Source organism: Phialemonium atrogriseum, assembly GCF_030411735.1.
Source record: "Phialemonium atrogriseum strain 8032-3 unplaced genomic scaffold QBC33scaffold_4, whole genome shotgun sequence".
NCBI lineage: Eukaryota > Fungi > Ascomycota > Sordariomycetes > Cephalothecales > Cephalothecaceae > Phialemonium > Phialemonium atrogriseum.
In genome coordinates, this window is record NW_026848141.1 from 1,183,957 (window position 1) to 1,199,048 (window position 15,092).

Sequence of the window (15,092 nt, forward strand, 5' to 3'; positions counted from 1 at the left end):
TTAGTTCTGGTATCCGCCTTGCACGACACTTTGCGATCGAAGTAGTCGGAGTTACGTCTTAAGTACCTAATCAGGCCAACGCCGCGCGAGCCGTCTTGGTAGGCGATATCTTTGGAGATGGTGATAATGGGCAAAGGGGACCTGGACGGACCGATCTCGCTGCTGCTGCGAGTAGTGGAACGGGCCTTACACTGGTCGGCCGTAGGGGCAGCAAGGCCGGGGAAGCCAAGGCAGTCAACCTACGGGGTAAGAGGGAGGCAGTGTGAGGTATGCCGTCGTATGTATTGCTGAGAGCTAAGTGGGGGGGCCGGCGGGGATGTAGAGCACGAAGATGGCGCGAGGAGGGGGTATAGAAAGAAGAAGAGGAGGGAGGGAAGGGGGAAGAGATGGAGAGAGACAGCTTGGTTGGGAGACAGCCACAGGCAAGCTCTATGCCCAGGGCCGGCCAGGAATGATAGGGACGGATAATGCTATCGGTAGGTGAGTAGGGCAGATGTCCTGGAGCTAGGCGGGCAAGAGGGCGTCTTAAGCCGTACTGAGTGGAAGTCGCAAAAGAAAGTTCGAAGCTTCCGGAGGGGTGAGGAGGGCACACAGAACCTAATTAAGGTATGGTAGGGAAGGTACCTCTAATCGATCGGAGGAGATACCTAGGCAAGGTATTTGGTGGTGGCTCCACCCAGGTGACCATTCTGACTTCTGACTAGTAGTACCTTACGTTGGGAGCCAAACACACATCCATGGGTCCTGCTAAGCTGTTTTTCCAAGGGGAACGACGGGTGGCAGGTATGGGGTGTGTGTATACTTGCTTGCTTCTCCCCAGAAATTGCAGCGAATGTGCAGCAGGGCAGGGGGCAGGCAATGAGGGAAGCAAGAGCAGGGGGGTCTACACATGAACACCCACTCTCGACACATTGACGTGAGGGACGCCCCCCATCCTTCTCCCAAGCTCCCCCGGTGACCCCCAGTGCCGGAGCTCTGGCCGACAGGGGCTGGAACCTAGGAAGGTCTACAACGTACCAGGTCGATGGCATGTGGCGCCTGATGTGGGCCGGTGGGGCAAGTATGTATGTATGTACATATATACATTCAAGTCCACTTCGCAAGAGTCCCCCGCCTGGAAAAAGAGACTTGTGAGATAAAATACCTAAACCTTTAAACCAAAAACGAAAACAAAACCAAAAAGCATGATAGGCGGTAAAGGTAGACTGAACTTAAGTGAAACAAAATAAGATTGACTACGATGAGACAGCCAGATCTCATAGCTAAGGTAGCGACGAGTTCGTCAAGCAGCCCCGGAAGACGGTAGCGTGTAAGTAATTGATTACCACGTATCTGCGAAAGTGAAGACCCCATGCTCTGCTACACTAGTGCCTCTCTGCCGGGGAAAACGAATGCTATGTAAAAGCCGCGCAGGTTGGGTACCCGGTACCTTGCAGGTTGAGCCCTCCAGTTCTCGCCCTAATGTTCCTGCATCTCAGGGGCAACTAGAGGTACGCTAGCACACCAGCATCTCTGCACCCCGTACTATGGTAGCTGAAGAAAAAAAATCATGTGCGAATAAATGTATGGAAAATAAACCCAAAATAATAATAGGCCCGATCACCCAGCACCAGGCAACTGCTTTCTCGTCAGCCGCTGTCTCTACAGACAGGACAGGAGTCTCGGTTTCCGGGTCCTTTGTGCCGTGATCCAGAGCCCTGCCAGCATGCCGTTGCTATCAATATGTAATAATGCCTTCCATGTCAGCGACGGGAAGCTGACTTGGGGCTGGATTTGCTATACCATTAGCTCCGAGTGTGCGACACACGATGGAGCCGACCTGACGGGAAAGGAGAAAAAAGGAAGAGAGAACATCGACGGGACGTCTACGGTGTAAAGCATTCCGCTAAGGAGGAAAAGACGGACCCAATTGGATTGATGCCTGCCCGCATGGCTTCCATGGTTGGATGGACTCTTGGATAAACCGGCCTTTTGCCCTCACTCGGTACCTACGCTATGGAGTCTGGGGTTCTAGAAGGTGCCGTGCAACAGCGACATCAGCTGCAATGCGTCCGCTGGATCGCAAGTTCCAGCGTGCGTCTGCCGCACTCGCTGCTCCTGGTGTGCCCCTTGTCCTGACTCGTGTGTTTCTGGCTCCGCAAACTTTCCCCTTTGGTAGGTTTCGTTAGTCCTGGTAGGGCAATGCTTAGGTACCTTCCATAGCCAATGCCCAAGTCCAAGCCCCAAGGTTAAACAGGTATAATTCCAAGAGAAAAGGGCGCGCAGTTTCGTCATTTCCCATGGGGCGAACATGTTAGGTTTCGTCGGGGACCAACGAGAGTGGCTGTTCGGCCTCGGCCGATGTTTCAGGGCCAGCCATCACCAATCCGGAAACGGATGGGGCAAGTTTCTCGGTCGGGATAGCTGCGGAGCAGTGAGGGTTTCCCTTTCCTTTAGTACGATCTGTTCTTCCGTTGGTTGATGAAGGAGGATGCCATTCTTGTCCTAATCCTTGCAGAGCTGCCAGGAGAGAAAGGGATGGCGTCAGCCAGCAGCAATTCAGGGCTGCGAGCTCCGATGTCGATCCCTGTCTGTGCTGCGACCGACGCTGCGCGGAATCGCCTAGGGTCTTGGATCAGTGGAGCCCAAGTAACCGGTACAAACGATTGGTATTTCTTAAGGTTACACCAGGCGTACCAGATTAAGAACTCCGGTACTCTGAACCTCTTAATTAAAGTACCTGCATTATGTAGGTACGTCAGGTTACGATTCAGCATTGGGGGCCCGGCAGTGCGTTCAAATCCGTCACCCATTCAGTAAATACCAAATACGCACAATTCGTCCATACCGTCTGCTAGAGGCTTCTAGGTTTGTGTATAGTAGGAGTAGAAAATAAGCTATCTAGGTATGCACCTACCTAGGTAGCTACACCTAGGTGCATACCTACATCCATAGGTGCCCGCTTATGCACCTAGCATACGACGTAAGGTATGGTCTGCCTACACTACACTGAGCTGCACGCAGGATCGACCTGGCAGGCGCCTCATCACCAGGGAGGTGAGCTATCATATTTCTTTTGTCTGCACTGATTCCTCATATCCACCCCCAACACTGGTGGATCTGCCTGCCCAGCAGGACGCCATTTGTCGATCATTTATTTGGACTTGGGCTGTCGCAGAACTAGGCCATGTTCGGTCTTGTCTTAAATAACCACTTTCTGCCAACTATTGGCTTGTCACCGAACCCATCCCCAAGCCTTACCTTTCTCGTCCGCCTTAGGTTAGGTTTGCACGGAAGGAGTCTGAATAGGCCTAGTACTGCTAGGAACACCGAGCAGAGCCGTGACTCGTGTTGTGTGACCTGTGCAATTTGCGGGGGCAGTAATGTTCCTGTAAACCGCAAACCGATCATGGCTAACGAATCCCTCCTTACGCATGTACTTAATAGGTGCACAACGACACCCTCACTCTCCCAGGCTTCTCCCCCGAGTGGATGATTATCATAGTGCCAAGACCCGAATCGCTTCTAGAAGCCTTCTGAGACAAGCCACAGGGTCTGTGCTTTTTGCTGAAGATTGGAGGGCTGGATGACGGTGTTCGGTAATTAGCCCTTCATTCTAGGTTGACACCCTTGACAAGTGCTTACAGTGTATACATCCCGTCGAGGTAAGTTTGCTGTGGAAACAAGCCGTTCCAACTTGACCCAGCCGCCTGTTCCGCATGCCCAAGAGATGGAGCTTCGATTGCTTCTTCTATGGAAACTTCCAACCGTCTAGTGCAGGACCTCCATGTTCGCTGCTAGCCTAGCATGGGAAAGACCTTCACTAGCAGGTTCCATGTCGAGACAGGGACAGCCTCGGTACCATGCTACGTTGTTTAACCCGCCTTTGAGGGTTGGCGGTGGGCGGCCGATGTCGACCATCCAATTCCTGCCCTCCCTGTCCCTGTCATTACAACGGTTTCACGATCGTTGCCTTTGCCATCTCCCGACCGACCATCTCCGTCGCCGTCGCCGTTGTTCATGGTCCAGGGTGGGTTGTTTCAAATGAGATCAGCATATACATACATCATACCACAGTACAGTACACGCAGCCAGCCTTGCCCAGTCAAGCCTACTACCTACGTACACTCCCCTTGGCGACCCCTGACGCGGCTGCTTGACATCTTCTACGTCGGAATGCTATCCCCACTTGTTTGCGCCAGAAACATACTATCTCTTTACCCAGGCGGGCATCTTCCTAGCCTTCACGCGTCCATGCTTCTTCCTCTCCACCGTCCTGGGGTCGCGAGTGACACATCCAGCTAGAAACCACGCGTTAGCCCTCTCCGGATAACATTGTAATGGTGGAGGGGGGTAGCATTTCCTTACCTCTCCTTAATGCCGGCTTCAGAGCCGGTTCGTGAGCCATCAATGCTTTAGCAACAGCGAGGGTGAGTGCTTCGGCTTGGCCGGTAGTCCCTCCCCCCTCAACCAGCGCCCACACATTGTATTTGTCAATCCGTCCAGTTGCCCGTAGTGCCCATACCGCGCTTTCCCGGTCGTGCACTCGACCAAACGCGTCGGCCAGAGACTTGCCGTTGACCTGAACTGCGCCCGTCCCTTCAACCACCCATGCTCGTGCTACCGATGTCTTCCTCCGGCCAACACCCACAGCCCTTCCAAACTGGTCGATAGCGATTGGCTTGGCCACGTTGGAGAATGGCTGGATGTCTCGCTTGAAAGTTTCTAGGGCGTCGGTCACAGCTTTTGGCTTTAGTTTGGGGTGGATCTGGTGCAGCCGCTTGATGACCTCCATGCACTTGACGTAATCGGACGTCTTCACTTGCTCCCCTATTGTCTGCCGGTAGTCCTGCAGCGTCTTCCAAGCGATGCGCTCGATCTTCCCCTGGGGCGTGAGTGGGAGATTCTCATAGCTTCGGAGAAGTTTCTGTAGCATGAGATAACTGTCGTTGAAACGCGCTTGTCGTGAGAAGTATGACGGAGATACGGGGACCGCGCGAGCGTGGAGCTGTTTGTGTGGAACAACGACTTCCGCAGAAATCTCTGGAGGGGGTGATGCATCCAGCTGTCCAGAGACACTTGCCATGTATCTGGCGCTGCCGGTTGGGGTTTTGGTTACGAGAGCTCGGGGATGGAGAGGCTGCCGCAGGGCCTTGGAGATCTGACAGCAGGCCCTCAGGACGGTACTGCCATTTGTTAAGGACGCCATCATCTCCAATGCCTCAATTTCATTGTTGTCGCTCCGCGCACTAGGTAGTGATGTGTATATTTCGGTTATCAACAACCATCACAACGGTTGCCGGAGCTCCAAGATTCTGATCCCAGGTTCTAGGTATCACGTCCAAAAATCCAAAATTGGTCGGAGTGCTTGATGATCCAGTTCCGCACGGCACGGACCCCAAGCACCGTGTTCGCGTCCAGTCTTCGTTTCCTATTGGTCTGTATTAGCCACCCCCGCCACGGGAAATTGAAGCCTTGAGGTCCCCAGCCACGCCCCCACCTTTTTGCCAATCTCTTTATGACCAGAAATTTTCGCTGGGAAAGAACAACAAAACTTGTTCGATCAACTCCCAACCTCCAAACCCAAAAATCCTGCGCGCACATCACAGCAGCCATGGCGTTCGGAACCCTCTACACCTACCCGGTAAGCTTTGTTGTCCGTCACCCCGTTCCGTATCGCAGGGCGTTCAGGCTAACCAGCGCTCGACGAATAGTCCAACCCCCGGTCGACGGCCATCCTCGCAGTTGCGAAGGCCAACAACCTCGACATCAAGACTGTTGAGGTTGATACGACCAACCCTGGTCCTGAGTATCTCAAGTACAACAAGCTTTCCAAGGTCCCTACCTTTGTTGGCGAGGACGGATATGTCTTGTACGAATGCATTGCCATCGCCATCTACAGTAAGTGAGCAACCAGGCGACAGGCACATCTGCCCCGCACCTACCAATGCCGGCCTTCAACCATTCCTTTCATGATGACCTAGACCATTTAACAGTTATCCCTATCTGAAAATATTTTTCATGTTGATATTGCTCTAACTTCTGAACCTTTCCAATGCCTTATTCTCTATCCACAGTCTTCGACTTGGCGCAGTGACTAACTTGGGTCAACAGTCACCTCCCAGAACGAGAAGACGACGCTCCTTGGCAAGACCAAGCAGGAGTAAGTTGAATTTTCTCCAGGATCCCGAAGCTCACGAACCTACGCTTACATGCTTTAGCTATGCCTCGATCCTGAAGTGGATGTCGTTCTTCAACTCCGAGGTCCTTCCTAAGATGGGAGGCTGGTACCGCCCGCTCCTCGGACGCGACCCGTACAACAAGAAGGCAGTCGAGGATTCTGCGAAGGCAGCCATGCAGGCCATCGCGGTTGTTGAGGAGCACCTCCTCCACAACACCTACCTCGTCGGAGAGCGCATCACCCTTGCCGATCTCTTCTGTACTGCCATCATTAGCCGTGGTTTCGAGTTCTTCTTCGACACCAAGTGGCGCCAGGAGAACCCCAACGTCTCCCGGTGGTACGAGACGGTCTACAACCAGCCCATCTACTCGGCCGTTGCCTCCAAGTTCGCTCTCCTTGACACCCCCAAGTTGACCAACACTCCCCCCAAGAAGGCTCAGCAGCCGAAGCAGGCCAAGCAGGAGGCCCCCAAGGCTGCTGCGAAGCCGAAGGTCCAGGAGGATGAGGATGAGCCCGCGCCTCCCCCCAAGCCCAAGCACCCCCTCGATCTCCTCCCCAAGGCATCAATGCCCTTGGACGAGTGGAAGCGCGAGTACTCCAATCATGATACCCCTGTCGCCCTTAAATGGTTCTGGGAGAACATCAATTTTGAAGAGTACTCTATCTGGAAGGTGGAATTCAAGTACAACGACGAGTTGACCTTGGTCTTCATGTCCAACAACCTTATTGGCGGCTTCAACGCCCGTCTGGAGGGTTCCCGCAAGCACATCTTCGGATGTGCGTCGGTGTTTGGCGAGAACAACAACTCGGTTATCCAGGGTGCTTTCGTCATCCGGGGCCAGGATTACGTTCCGGCCTTCGACGTTGCTCCCGACTATGAGAGCTACGAGTTCACCAAGCTCGACCCCAACAAGCCTGAGGATCGTGACTTCGTCGAACTTCATTGGTCGTGGGATCGCCCCATTACCTACAACGGTAAGGAGTACCCCCACGCCGATGGCAAGGTCTTCAAGTAAGCTACTTGGTATGAAGGGGGAAACCCGGATGGTATAGTCGGGATTTGGTCCTGGCCCATGATGCATCTGATGACTTATGCCCAAGGGTGGAAAATGATGGGAATTCGGGACGGCTGGTTCTTTTGCTGCTTGGCGTCGTGTCTCGGAAGAAAACATCTGGGACCCAGCCTACGATAGATGAAAAGAAAAAGGGGCCTGTATGACAGCTAACGTCTCTCATGTTCTCGTGTGTTCGTATGCCTCATCCAGTGTTTGGTGATTTTTGTAGTCGGTGCCCTTGTGTGTCTCTGGTATCCAGATGACTTGAGAAGGAATCCTGCCTGCCTGCTTGAGCATAATCAATGTACAGTATGTCACAATGCTACGACAAATAGTCGGCTACCCTTCCTCTTGATACTCTTATTCCACCATCATCTTGCAACTCCATCCTAAGCAGGGGCAAAAAGGAAAAATGAAAAAAGGGGCCAAGAAATAGGAAGAGTACGAAAAATGGGAATGGGTATCTAGCTTTCGAGCAGACCCTTACGACGCCCCCACCCTCCTACGCCCTGAACGGGTTAGCCCGGATATACATGCTGATATCCTGCTGACAGGCCAGCGTGTTGAGGTAGTCGTGCACGCGTGGTAGGATGAGGGCGTCGTCGGCGTCGCCCGACCCCGCCTCTCCTGCTGCTGCTGCTGCTGCTGCGCCGTCGCCCCCACCACCACCGACGAACTCGGGGATCTGCACGGCGTTGAACGGCTCGCTGCGCGCCTTCTCGGCGCTGTCGTCGACGAGGACCGTGTTCCCCTGGTCCCAGGCGCCGCCCGTCGGGTGCGCGGCCGCGACGGCCGGGTCGGCCCAGACGCTGGTCAGGCGCTTGTAGCACTGGACGCGGCGGTTGAAGTCGGCGGGGCAGAGGCCGAAGCGCGACCTGCCCCAGACGGCGAGGACGCGCGACCGCTGGGCCGGCGAGAGGAGGTCGGCGCACATGGCGGCCACGTTGGCCTCGCGGGCCGACGACCAGATGACGACGTGGAAGGTGTCGATGCAGTAGGTCAGGAAGGCGCGCGCGTGCGGGCGCGCCACGAAGCGCGACGGGTTGCGCTTGTTGGGCCGGTGCAGGAGCGTGCCATTCAGGTCCATCACCACTAGCATCGGCCGCGGCCGGACAAGCGCCTGCGGCAGGAAGCTCGCGCGGAGGAGGTACGCCGCCGTCGGTTCTGGGATGCCGCCCGACTCGGCGCTCGGGGGCACGATTGGGTCCCGCGCGGCTGGCTCGGCTTGTTGGCGGGGGCCTTTAGGCTTCGCCGAAGGTGGTGGTGCGGGAGCTGTGACGGTGCCAGGAGGTTGGGCCGGGAGGGATCCGGGTGCGGCCTTCGGAAGTGTCGCTCTAGGGGGCGGAGGGTGGGCTCCTTCGGCGACGATAGGCATGCCGGTATTCATCGGGGAGGCCTGAGAGTTCTTTGCCGAGGCCCTAGCTCTCTCTATTAAGGAATCCCACTGGGCGGAGTGGGCGAAACTATGGGATACGGCTGAGTGGTTTGGGCCTGGCGCCATGGAAGGAACCTGACCCTGTTCTGCGCCAGGTGCCCACTCCATCTTTTGCACAAACGGTTGGTGGTTGTTCATTGCTGGGTTTTCTTCCGGGAACTTCTCCCGCTCAGCTTGAGGAGGATTCGCCCCGGCTGGTTGATGTTGACGATTTCGGCCCATGTTCAAGCGGTTTTGATATCCCGACTTTGCCTTCGTAAAGCCTGCCCGGTTTCGGGGTCCGTCGCCCTCTGACTGTCGCGGACCTGCTCTTATGCGGGCCTCGAAACCAGATGTTTGATTGTTTGCAGAGGCCGTGATGGCACGGCGGGACCCAGGTGTGATATGCAAGCCCCGGGGAGAATGTGACAAACCGGCGCACAAAGTCGAGGTATGGGTAAATACCTTCTGGCGAAGGTTAAGACAATACGTGAAAGGGAATACCCATAACCGCGTTGAGTGGCAGAAGTGAAGGTAAACCTCTTTCATACTATGTCCCGGCAGAGCACGGCGTGTGATGAAAGCAGCAAGCTACCATTGGGCTGGCAGATAACTGATTATTCATCACCCCCCCAGGGTCTGGTGAACAGTGACATGGAAGCTGATGAATATGTGAGAATATTTATGCGCCTGTAACGACTGAAGACGAAAAGAAGCGATTCTGGGCTGGAAGCCTTGCGAGGAGATAACGATAACGATAAGCGATAAGAGTTTGGTACCTCCTGGTGAGTTCATGCAGCAGTGGTACTTCATTGACCCACATGGCCCGTGAGAAATTGTCGGGGTCTCATAAAAGTGTGGTGGGCTCAGGTTTGCAACGCCCATCAAGGTGCATCATAGAGGGTTAATCGATACAGGTGAAGTCATTGTTTGAGAGTGATGGCGTCTCTAAAAAGGAAGAACCACGGGCTGGGCCTTGATAGAAGGGTTCGGCCCCGGATTGAGCAGGAATCTGATCTCGAAGATATGGAGCTTTCGAGCGAAGCATCTCATTCTCAAGATGAATCGGCGAGCGACAGCGCTGGAGAAGCCCGAGGTTCAGATGAAGAAGACAGCGAGAGCGTAAGGGAAACCCAGTCTTCGTTTCCAGGTTAGGACGTCGGACTGACTGTATTACCCAGGAATCAGGAGAGTCCGGAGTGGATGAGACTCCAGCAATCGACACAGCTCAGGTGTCCTTCGGAGCCCTGGCGAGGGCGCAAGCCTCATTGCCAGCTCTGGGGAAGCGTGCCAAGGACTCCGCCTCGACGAGTGATCCAGCACCAGAGGAGGGTTACAGACATCCAAAGTGGTCTAAACCGGCATCGCGGCGAGAGAAGGCCAAACGGTCAAGCAAACACGCGCCATCCGAGATGACCAGCAAGAAGCCTGTCTCGCGGAGGCGCGACATCGTCGAGGTGAACAAGGCGCAGCCGCGGGACCCGCGATTTGGTCCGCTTGGCGCTCCCGTCGACGAGGTGAAGGCCAGGAAGGCCTATGCGTTCCTGGACGAGTACCGCGACGACGAGCTGAAGAAGCTGAAGGTCGTCGCCAAGAAGACCAAGGACGCGGCGGCCAAGGAGGATCTCCAGCGCCAGGTGTTGTCCATGGAGTCGAAGAAGAAAGCCCAGGACCGCAAGGACCGAGAGCGGGCCGTCATCGAGGAGCACAGGAAGCAGGAGAAGGAGCTGATCAAGCAGGGGAAGAAGCCGTTCTATCTGAAGAAATCGGAACAGAAGAAGCGGTTGCTGCTGGATCAGTATGCGAACATGAACAAGAAGCAGGTCGACAAGCTGATCGAGCGGAGGAGGAAGAAGGCGGCAGGCAAGGAGAAGAAGAACCTACCGGAATTCCGGCGAGGTGCAGAGGCACAATAAGTTGCCGAGGAGTCCGGGCTATTAGTGTTGAACTTGCAAAAAAGGAAACTCGGCTTTTCGTCTATCCTCTATGCCCTTGCTTGAGCGGTGTTTCCGGGGTTACTTCTGCTATATGTACATGGCCTCAACCTTTCCCAGTATTCTACACTGACTACATAGTAGCTATTATACAACGGTATCGTCTACTCATTTGGAGATGAGATCAGTCTTCTTGAGGGCTTGTTCGAACATATCTCGACACCTCACCCTACTGCCCAACCTGGCACACAATAAGAAGGCACCGCTGAGCTTTCGGTGCAAGCTGTATGTCTCCTCAGGGGGCGGAGCTAGACGCTCATGGATCATGATGGGGATCTGGGCTTTGACCCTATCCGTGATCGTCTGGTCTCTGAAATCGTAGACCTCGGGGGCAGACTGCAAAAACGGCTCGGCCAGGGTGAGGACAGAGGTGGTATGGGCATCGACCATGGCTTTGCTCTCGTGCCCAGTCAAGTACCCCAGTTCTTCGGAGAGAGTTTTGACAGCCTCTCTATCCGACCTCGATGCCGCTTCGAGCAGTCGGACGTAGAGGGAGATGAACTGGTCCGGATACTCTCGCGAGGCGCCGAAGTCGAGAAGCTCAAGCTTGTTCTTCTCAGCATTGTAGAGGAAGTTTGTCCAGTTGGGATCCGTCTGCATGAACTTGAACTCCGTGATTTCCCGGAGACACAGTCGCAGGATCTGGGCGCCGATCCAATCCCGCTGTTCCTGGGTGAATGAGTTCACTCGCGTCACCCCGGTGCCTTCCATGTACTCCATAGTCAGGACATGTTTCCCACAGGCCTCGGGGTAGATCTTTGGGACCAGGAACACATCGTTCTCGTCAGAGAGTAGTTCACGGTATCGTTGGGCACACTTGGCCTCTCTCTCGTAGTCGCATTCCCATGCGAGCTCGGTGCGAGCATTGTCAATGGTCTTGTTCAGATACAGCCCCTTTGGCAACAATCGGGTGGCTGCCAGGAGAATGCCCAGGTTATCGAGATCCGAGTTGATCGAGTCCGCAACTCCTGGAAATTGGATCTTGACAGCAACTTCTGCGCCATTGGACCGGAGAGTTGCCCGATGAACCTGACCAATGGATGCAGCAGCCATGGGCTTCTCCTCAAAAGTGGCGAACAACTCCCTCCATTCACTCCCGAGGTTCTGGACCAGAACCCGGTCCCGCTGCCACGAAGGCATGTAGTCCGCGCGATCCTGTACCCGTTGCAGCACTTCCTGTATTGGAGCAGGTAGCATCTTTGAGTCCTGGAAACTCATCATCTGGCCCATCTTGAGAGCCGCGCCGCGCATGCGGGACAACTTGGCGACTAGTCTCTCCATGTTTCCGGCACTGAGCATCACGGAACCCTGGCCACCGCCGCCAACCGCCCGGCTGAGACCTTCGCCGACCGCGCCGGCGAACATGCCGGCGGCCAAACCGCCGTAGTTCCAAAGCCTGCTTAACCGCGTTGCTGGTACCTTCGACTCTCGAAGCTGGTAGGCCGGTGCTGGGCTTTGGCCTATGAGGTCACCTATAATTTCCGCTTCTTCCTGGGACAGTTCTTTTTCCGCTTTGGCCGGATTTTCGATTGCCGCCTGTCGAGGAGAGTTGGCACCAGTTGAAGCTGCATCCTCCTCTGTGACCATAAATGGGGCACCAGTTGCCGTTGATACCTGGGTGGGCTCGGGCTCGCCTTCAACCGACGCATCTTTCTGTGCGCGACTCTCTGAGGCTTGATCTTGCTGGCTGACATGCAACGAACCTTCGGTTGGCTGTGAAGGTGGTTTCGGGCGCCCTCCTTCTCCGGCAGGTATCCTCTCAGGGCCCAAACCAGATGCAGCTACGGGAGGAGTCTGACGTTCCCCCTTGCTGTTGCTGTGCGAAAGCCCTGGCTTGGGCACTTTGAACGACCCGAGGATCTTCGACCCCCGAGTAGTACGGAAGATGTTGACATCGATGTCAGCCGGAACCGGTTCCACACCCTCCTGTCCCACATTCTGGCTGTCATTCAGTCCCGCTCGCCCTTTCAGAGCGGCGGGAGAAGTCTGGTGAACAGGGCCACCACTGATAGTAGCCCATGGCGCAGAAACAAACTGCGATCGCGCTGACCCATCTGTCGTTGCCTTAAGTTGCGCTTGCTCCTCAGTTTTCTGCTGTAGAACCGGGCTCGACACAGACAGGGATGGAGAATGGGTCGCTCGGGGACTAGATCTAGGCTGCAAGTTCTCCACGCGTAGCCTCTCCGATAATGGTGAGGTGACTGGCTGCTCAATGGACGCCTCGACTAACTCCGGCCGGGAAGGTTCCCTATCCTGATGAACGGGCGCTTGGTTGACTCGGTCATCCTGGCGGGATATTAACTCCTTCGAGGGCGGCACCGAGCTCCTTTGTTGCGCACGGAGACTTGCGGCGATGCTCAAAGTTTGGCTGTACCGGCCAAGCTGGCGCGCTCTCAAGGCAACATGCTTTGAGGCAACTGACCGGGAGGCATGAAGCACCGCCGCCAAATCAACGAGGAAGGCACCAATTCCCATTAGAACAGCTTGAGGTTATTGAGCTGGCGACTACATCTCCTGTACTGCCTTATATTTTGGGTCTAAGAGATGAGCAAATGTCTCTCACAAGGAAGCTCCACAATAATTTGTCTATTGGAAGCCAGTCCTATTGCTTATTGGCGCGACACCTGCCGGCGCCCTGCCACAACACGACTAACCCTTGCAATCCCGATACATACCTAACCGGTGCCTCTTATTATGGGCTGCGCATAATGAGGCTCAAAAGGTACAAGTATGGGCCATGATATCGGGCAGGTCAGCGTCTAGCGCATGAGGGCGGTTCATCTTTACCAACGACTGGATTCTTGATCTAGGTAATCTGCGTTCTTCATGTGACGTTATGCAGGTACCTATGTAGTCGTGCCCCGGGGACACAATGCAGCGAGGCTGGCCCAACGTTATTCGTGCGCGCTACTTGAATTCTTCGTTTTCATCTTTCTCCATTTGTTTGTCAACTGCTTCCGCCACTGTCCCGAGTATTCTTGCCCGAGACCAGAGGTATAGGTGTCCTGGAACGCGCAACTGCGGGACGGCGTCCCAAGCCAAGTCGCTAGCTCCCGCTTACAACTTCATGGAAGATGTCGAAAACGTTTCAAAGTATCGTGCTGGCGGATTTCATCCTGTTTCCATCGGCGACGAGATGATGGAGGGGCGATACCGCGTCGTGCACAAGCTCGGTTTCGGCGGCTACTCGACAACCTGGCTAGCGCTTGACACGCTGCGCCGTCAATACGTGGCAGTCAAGATATGCTCTGCAGACTCTAGAGAGGAATCCCTAGAAGGAGGAATTCTGCAGCAGCTGTCGCATTCAAACCAGGAGGGTACTGCCCACCCTGGGGAGCGCCTAGTTCGAACGTTGATAGACGATTTTGACATATAGGGCCCAAATGGCTATCACAAATGCCTTGTTATGCCGCCGGCCATAATGACCATCCGTGACGCCCAAGAAGCGTCTCACTCGAGGTTCTTTCGGCCGGAGATTGCCAGATCTATCGTCGCACAGTTGGTGTTAGCTGTCGACTTTGTCCATTCAAAGGGCATCGTCCATGCTGGTCAGTCCTCATCCCATATAATCTAGCCTAGCTCCGTTAGTCTCACGTACTACGCGTAGATATCCACCCGGGGAACATCTTCTTCCGGCTGCCTCGCGGTGTCAACGATCTGACGCCGGATGAAATCTACCAGAGGTACGGAGAGCCCGAACTAGAAATAGTCACGCGCACGGACGGCAAGTCTCTCGACTGGGGGGGTTCCAAGCCACCTTGTCGTGCCTATATGGATGGGGAAAACGAGTGAAGATGTCGAGATGCCGGAGGCGGAAGTACTTCTGGGTGACTTTGGCGAGTCGTTCATGCCGTCGTCTACCGACCGACTCTATTCGAACTCGCCGCCGTCTTTTCGTCCGCCAGAGACTCGCTTCCCACCTACACTGTTGGGCTTCCCCGCCGACATTTGGAGTTTGGTATACCTCGTCTGGGAAGTTCTCGGGCAGCGCCCGCTCTTTGAGTCGTGGATGGCGACGGATGACGAGGTGCTCGCCGACCAAGTTGACCTACTTGGAAAACTCCCCTTCGATTGGTGGACCCGGTGGGATGCCCGCTCAGCATTCTACGCAGAAGACGGAGAGCTAGGCATTAGGTTGGCACCAAAAAGACCTCCGGGGACCGTGAGACGGGGATGGAACGAGCGCCTAGAGCTGTGTATACAACGGCCGCAGCGAGAAGACGGCCTGGACGAGATTGGCGAACACGAGAGAGCCGCGCTGCTGAGCATGTTGAAGTCGATGCTGCAGTTCGAACCAGAGCGGAGAGCCACAACAGAGCACCTGTGCCAGAGTTGCTGGATGGAACGCTGGGCAGCTCCCAAGGCGAACGTTGTCAGGTCGCATCCTTGAATCCCGACTTATCAAGGGACTGCAGAGGAGTGCTATGTAACTAGGTAGGTGCCCAGGTACCTATCGATAACTCCCACCG

General features: G+C 55.2%; 7 protein-coding genes across 7 annotated transcripts; 3 read left to right on the forward strand and 4 right to left on the reverse strand.

The window, feature by feature from the left end:
- Positions 1 to 1,776: 1,776 nt before the first annotated feature.
- Positions 1,777 to 2,495, reverse strand: QBC33DRAFT_528791 (uncharacterized protein). Its single transcript, XM_060427082.1, has one exon. It carries the CDS (start codon positions 2,290 to 2,292, stop codon positions 2,011 to 2,013), a length of 282 nt encoding a protein of 93 aa, XP_060286857.1. The 5' UTR covers positions 2,293 to 2,495; the 3' UTR covers positions 1,777 to 2,010.
- Positions 2,496 to 4,188: 1,693 nt separating this feature from the next.
- QBC33DRAFT_556119 (ribosomal protein S5 domain 2-type protein) lies at positions 4,189 to 5,188 on the reverse strand (the record flags this gene model as incomplete). Its single annotated transcript, XM_060429696.1, has 2 exons — positions 4,189 to 4,280; positions 4,348 to 5,188. The coding sequence occupies 2 exons, from the start codon at positions 5,186 to 5,188 to the stop codon at positions 4,189 to 4,191; spliced, it is 933 nt and encodes a 310-aa protein (XP_060286858.1).
- Positions 5,189 to 5,502: 314 nt separating this feature from the next.
- QBC33DRAFT_528795 (elongation factor 1-gamma 1) lies at positions 5,503 to 7,655 on the forward strand. Its single transcript, XM_060427083.1, has 4 exons — positions 5,503 to 5,623; positions 5,694 to 5,880; positions 6,094 to 6,142; positions 6,201 to 7,655. The coding sequence occupies exons 1-4, from the start codon at positions 5,594 to 5,596 to the stop codon at positions 7,174 to 7,176; spliced, it is 1,242 nt and encodes a 413-aa protein (XP_060286859.1). The 5' UTR covers positions 5,503 to 5,593; the 3' UTR covers positions 7,177 to 7,655.
- On the reverse strand, positions 7,377 to 8,346 carry QBC33DRAFT_528796 (HAD-like domain-containing protein). The gene has a single exon (XM_060427084.1). It carries the CDS (start codon positions 8,312 to 8,314, stop codon positions 7,718 to 7,720), a length of 597 nt encoding a protein of 198 aa, XP_060286860.1. The 5' UTR covers positions 8,315 to 8,346; the 3' UTR covers positions 7,377 to 7,717.
- A 1,120-nt stretch (positions 8,347 to 9,466) lies between these two features.
- QBC33DRAFT_528798 (rRNA bio proteinsis protein rrp36) lies at positions 9,467 to 10,761 on the forward strand. Its single transcript, XM_060427085.1, has 2 exons — positions 9,467 to 9,751; positions 9,811 to 10,761. The coding sequence occupies exons 1-2, from the start codon at positions 9,569 to 9,571 to the stop codon at positions 10,543 to 10,545; spliced, it is 918 nt and encodes a 305-aa protein (XP_060286861.1). The 5' UTR covers positions 9,467 to 9,568; the 3' UTR covers positions 10,546 to 10,761.
- On the reverse strand, positions 10,573 to 13,352 carry QBC33DRAFT_528799 (ABC1-domain-containing protein). Its single transcript, XM_060427086.1, has one exon. The coding sequence runs from the start codon at positions 13,096 to 13,098 to the stop codon at positions 10,732 to 10,734; it is 2,367 nt and encodes a 788-aa protein (XP_060286862.1). The 5' UTR covers positions 13,099 to 13,352; the 3' UTR covers positions 10,573 to 10,731.
- A 338-nt stretch (positions 13,353 to 13,690) lies between these two features.
- On the forward strand, positions 13,691 to 15,013 carry QBC33DRAFT_576298 (kinase-like domain-containing protein; the record flags this gene model as incomplete). Its single annotated transcript, XM_060430902.1, has 4 exons — positions 13,691 to 13,966; positions 14,000 to 14,171; positions 14,231 to 14,351; positions 14,413 to 15,013. 4 exons carry the CDS (start codon positions 13,691 to 13,693, stop codon positions 15,011 to 15,013), a joined length of 1,170 nt encoding a protein of 389 aa, XP_060286863.1.
- Positions 15,014 to 15,092: the final 79 nt, after the last annotated feature.

Bases quoted from the DNA above. Each gene is read 5' to 3' on its own strand.
- QBC33DRAFT_528798 (XM_060427085.1), top strand. From the start codon at position 9,569: ATGGCGTCTCTAAAAAGGAAGAACCACGGGCTGGGCCTTGATAGAAGG. The intron at 9,752-9,810 runs GTAAGGGAAACC...TGTATTACCCAG, and splicing joins ATGAAGAAGACAGCGAGAGC to GAATCAGGAGAGTCCGGAGT.
- QBC33DRAFT_528791 (XM_060427082.1), bottom strand. From the start codon at position 2,292: ATGTTCGCCCCATGGGAAATGACGAAACTGCGCGCCCTTTTCTCTTGG.
- QBC33DRAFT_528795 (XM_060427083.1), top strand. From the start codon at position 5,594: ATGGCGTTCGGAACCCTCTACACCTACCCG. The intron at 5,624-5,693 runs GTAAGCTTTGTT...CTCGACGAATAG, and splicing joins GAACCCTCTACACCTACCCG to TCCAACCCCCGGTCGACGGC. The intron at 6,143-6,200 runs GTAAGTTGAATT...TACATGCTTTAG, and splicing joins CTTGGCAAGACCAAGCAGGA to CTATGCCTCGATCCTGAAGT.
- QBC33DRAFT_528796 (XM_060427084.1), bottom strand. From the start codon at position 8,314: ATGCTAGTGGTGATGGACCTGAATGGCACGCTCCTGCACCGGCCCAAC.
- QBC33DRAFT_528799 (XM_060427086.1), bottom strand. From the start codon at position 13,098: ATGGGAATTGGTGCCTTCCTCGTTGATTTGGCGGCGGTGCTTCATGCC.